Source organism: Oxyura jamaicensis, unplaced genomic scaffold (assembly GCF_011077185.1).
Source record: "Oxyura jamaicensis isolate SHBP4307 breed ruddy duck unplaced genomic scaffold, BPBGC_Ojam_1.0 oxyUn_random_OJ71381, whole genome shotgun sequence".
NCBI lineage: Eukaryota > Metazoa > Chordata > Aves > Anseriformes > Anatidae > Oxyura > Oxyura jamaicensis.
In genome coordinates this window covers 1,305-5,477 of record NW_023310485.1, presented here as the reverse complement: position 1 = coordinate 5,477, position 4,173 = coordinate 1,305, and the positions used below count along the sequence as shown (strand labels likewise).

The 4,173-nt window shown below is 61.0% G+C and overlaps 1 protein-coding gene across 1 annotated transcript in view; it reads right to left on the bottom strand.

Annotated features, from left to right (window-relative positions):
* Nucleotides 1-583: 583 nt before the first annotated feature.
* Nucleotides 584-4,173, bottom strand: part of ATP1B2 (ATPase Na+/K+ transporting subunit beta 2) — a 4,615-nt gene continuing 1,025 nt past the window's right edge. Inside the window, exons 2-5 of the mRNA XM_035314201.1 lie at nt 3,784-3,989; nt 2,889-2,945; nt 1,220-1,318; nt 584-954 (exon numbers count right to left, since the gene is read on the bottom strand). Coding sequence (XP_035170092.1) covers nt 790-954; nt 1,220-1,318; nt 2,889-2,945; nt 3,784-3,989 — 527 coding nt within the window. The 3' untranslated portion in view covers nt 584-789. The remainder of the gene's footprint in view (nt 955-1,219; nt 1,319-2,888; nt 2,946-3,783; nt 3,990-4,173) is intronic.

Genomic DNA, 4,173 nt, shown 5'->3' with positions numbered 1-4,173 from the left:
GCCACGTTGGCCACCACCTTGATCTCAGCCAATGCTCAGCATCAACGTTCACGAAGCCCAGGACGCTTCCGCCTCAGCCTACGCAGCCAACGGCAGCCATCTTCCATCCCTGCCACACTGCAGACCAGCACGGCAGCCATCTTTCCCTCTACTTGTACAACCACCAGTGATTACCTTGGTATCATGGCAGCCATCTTCAGCCCAACCGATGGCCCTGTAGCACAGTTTGCCATCTTGTCCTTTATTTAAGCAACCAACAGCGGCCACCTTGGCAGCCTGGTGGCCACCTGGGCCTCAACTGACACAACAACAGCCATCTTGTCCGCACAACCAACGTTGGCCATCTCGGTAGCCTAGAGCCATCCTGACTCCCAACCAAAGCTCAACAGCAGCCACCCTGGTGCCATCTTGCTCCTCGTCCACACGACCAACGCCAACCATCTTGGCAGGCAGCCCGGCAGCCATCTTGGCCTCACCCTACATCACCCAACCTACCTATGAAACCCCCCAAAAAAACTAAAAACCACCCAGCCACCACCAAAGCAAGCCCCGCATCGGCACTCCTAAGCAAAAGACGGGCAAATCTGGGGGCAAAACCCGGGCATTTGGGGGTGAGGAGAGAAGCCGGGGCCCTACCACACCGTTTAATTTATATATAATATAAAAAATATCTATGTACATTTATTATTCTTATATTAGGAGCATCTGGAGGGGCAGAAGGGGGGGAGGTTAGACCTGGCTCGAGGGGTGGGGGGCGGCGCAGGGAGGTTGGGGGGGGGGGGGGGGTCCTCAATCCCGGTTGATGCGCAGGCGGAAGGCGACGCGGCCGGCGAATTTGTCGCGCTCGTCGTCGGCGCGGAGGCCGGCGGCGTTGAGGCGGCACTCGACATGGTGCTCCACGTTGGCCGTGGCGTTGGCGAACTGCACCGCCACCACCGGCTGCGTGTAGTTCACCTGCAGCACGGGGACAGTGTCACCCCGGGGGTGGGGGACATGGGAGTGACCCCCCCCCCATAGACCCCCGTCCCCCAAAACCCACCCCAGGGGTGAGCCAAGGGTCCAGAGCATCACCAACCCCAACGAGGGGACATCACCCATCAAGGGGATTAGGGGACATCAGCATTCGGGGCCACCCCCAGGGGATCAGGGACACCCCCTGCCATATATCCAGGACCCCCCCAAGCCCCAGACCCACCCCCCCCCCAGTGCCCCCACTCACGTGCACTCTCTTGCCATAGTAGGGGAAGTACATGAGGTCGATGGTGCCGTTAGGGGGGAAGAGCTGGAGGGGCCCGAGGAGGGCAGCGTCCTCCTCCCGCTGGGTGGGGGGACGGGACAGGCATGTCCCCACCTGCCCCACATGGGGAGGGGCCCCCCCCGGGGTCCCCCTCCCCAAATATGCCCCCTCCCAAATATCCCCCAAGGCAGCCTCCCCCCTCCAAGGGTCCCTCTCCCTACCAGCCCTTCCCCTCCCACAGACTCCCCTGACCCCATAGACCACCCCCAATACACCCCCCTTCCCTCCCCCAAGGACCCTCCCCATCACATCCCCCCCCCCCCCCCCCCGCAAATACAACTCTGGGGACCCCCCCATTGATCCTGACCCCCCCACCGTTCCCCAACATCCCCTTGGTTCCCCCAAATACCCCCCCGACCCTCCCAAATCCCCCCTCATTCGCCCCATGTTCCCTTCCCCTATACCCCATCTGCCCCCAATCCCCTCAGTTTGTCCCAGTGCTCCCCCAGTGAACCCCCCACACACACCCAGTTTGTCCCAGTGCCCTCCCAGTTTGTCCCAGTGCCTCCCCAGCCCCCTTACACTGCTGGCCGTCTGTCCCTTCGCCCCGCGGCCGAAAAGAAAGAGAAAATCAACTGCACGGGGACAGGGGGACATGGCACGGGGACACTGGGGACAGCAGAGACTTTGTGGGCACAGCACAGTGACAATGGGGACAGCAGGGACACTGGGGACAGCACGGACACTGCACAGGGATGGCACAAGGACCTTGGGGACACGGCAGGGACGTGGCACGAGGACAGCGAGGACACATTGGGGGACACAATTTGGGGACATCAAGGACATGGCATGGGCGGACATTGCATGGGGACATCAGGGGACACCCCCTGGGGACACCGGATTTGGGGACAGCCAGCAGGGATTTGGGGGACAACAAGGGGATGCAGCAGTTCAGGGGCACTCAGCAGGCTTTGGGGTGAATTTAGCCTATTTTGGGACACTCGGTAGGCTTTGGGGTGAATCCAGCACATTTGGGGACACCCAGGATTTGGGGTAAGTTCAACAAGCTTCAGGAAAACTCTGCATGGCTTTGGGGTGAATCTAGCCTGTTTGGGGACGCTCAGCAGGATTACGGTGTGAAACCAGAAGATTTGGGGTGAAACACGATTTTGAGGTGAAATGAGCAGTTTTCATGACAGCCAGAAGGATTTGGGGATTAAACTAGCCTATGCTGGAACACGCAGCAGGATTTGGGGGTCAATGTAGACTATTTTGGGGCAGCAGCAAGATTTGGGGTTAATCTAGCAGACCTGGGGGTACCCAGCAGGATTTGGGTTGAAAGTAGCAGATTTTGGGACACCCAGCAGGATTTTGGGGTGAATCTAGCCTATTTTGGGGGTTCCCAGCAGGACTCGGGTTGAAACTAGCAGATCTGGGGACACCCAGCAGGATTTTGGGGTCAATCTAGCCTATTCTGGGGCCCCCACCCCATTGCTCGGGGGCACCCCCTTACCAGGTCGCCCTTTGCCCGCGGCCGCTGGGGAGAGATGAGAGAGTGAGGTGACAGTGGGGACACGGGGGGGTGACACAGGGGTGTGGGGGGGTGACGACACTGGGGAGTGACACAGCGGGGGGGGGACACCGGGGTCACCTTGGCAGCGCACACCACGCTGATGCTCTTATTCCTCCCCGGGAAGAAGTTGATGACCTGCGGGAGGCGAAGGGTTAACAGGGCCCAGTGCCACCCAGTACAGCCCAGTGCCGCCCAGTTCCACGCAGCCCGTAATGCTGGGGTATCCCAGTGCCCCCAGTCTATGCCAGTGCCTCCCAGTGCAATGCAAGGCATCCCAGTGCGTGGCAATGCATTGCAACAGATGCATCCCAGTGCATCCCAGTGCTCCCAGTGCATTACAAGCCACAAGGCGCTGCACTGTGCACCGCCCCAGTGCTCCCAGTCTCTCCCAGTCCAATGCAATGCACCCTGGTATCATACAATACTAGTAGTATGTGCTGCTCCAGTGCTCCCAGTCCCTCCCAGTGCACTCCAAACCTCCCCAACCACTGCGTTTTGCACCTTCCCAGTGCTCCCAGTTGCACTCTATGCATTGCAAATCTCCACAACCATTGCACCGTGCACGTTCCCAGTGCTCCCAGTCCCATACAATACATCCCAACCCTCCCCAACCTTTCCCTTCCTCTCCTCCCAGTGCTCCCAGTCCCTCCCAGTGCACTCCAAACCTCCCCAACCATTACGTTTTGCACCTTCCCAGCGCTCCCAGTCCCACACAATACATCCTGACCCTCTCCAACCTTTCCCTTCCTCCCTTCCCAGTGCTCCCAGTCCCTCCCAGTGCACTCCAAACCTCCCCAACCATTACATTTTGCACCTTCCCAGTGCTCCCAGTACCTCCCAGTGCATTCCAAACCTCCCAAACCATTGCGTTTCTCACCTCCCCAGCGCTCCCAGTCCCACTCAGCACACCCCAGCCCTCCCCAACCTTTCCCCTCCTCCCCTCCCAGTGCTCCCAGTGCCCCCGGTGCCTCACCCGGTTGACCTTGAGCAGCACGCAGGGCCGCCCGGTGCCGTAGCCGTAGTCGTCGGCGGCGCCCAGCCCGGCGCAGGGCCCCAGCAGCGAGCGGTTGAAGCGGCAGGCGCGCTTCGGGTAGTTGGGCACGCCGTCGTCCGGCTGCTCGTTGTAGCGCCCCGGGGTGCAGGCGGCGTTGCGGGCGGCCTGCACGCTGTCGTTGTACGCTGCGGCCAGCACCCGCTCGCACCAGGGACGCCCGGTACGGGCCAGGGAGCTCCCGGGATGGATTAGGGCCCACCCAGTATGGATTACAGACCCCCCCACTATGGATCAAGGCCCACCCAGTACGTGCGAGGGAGCTCCCAGTATGGACTAGGGCCAACCCAGTATGGAACAGGGGCCCCCCAG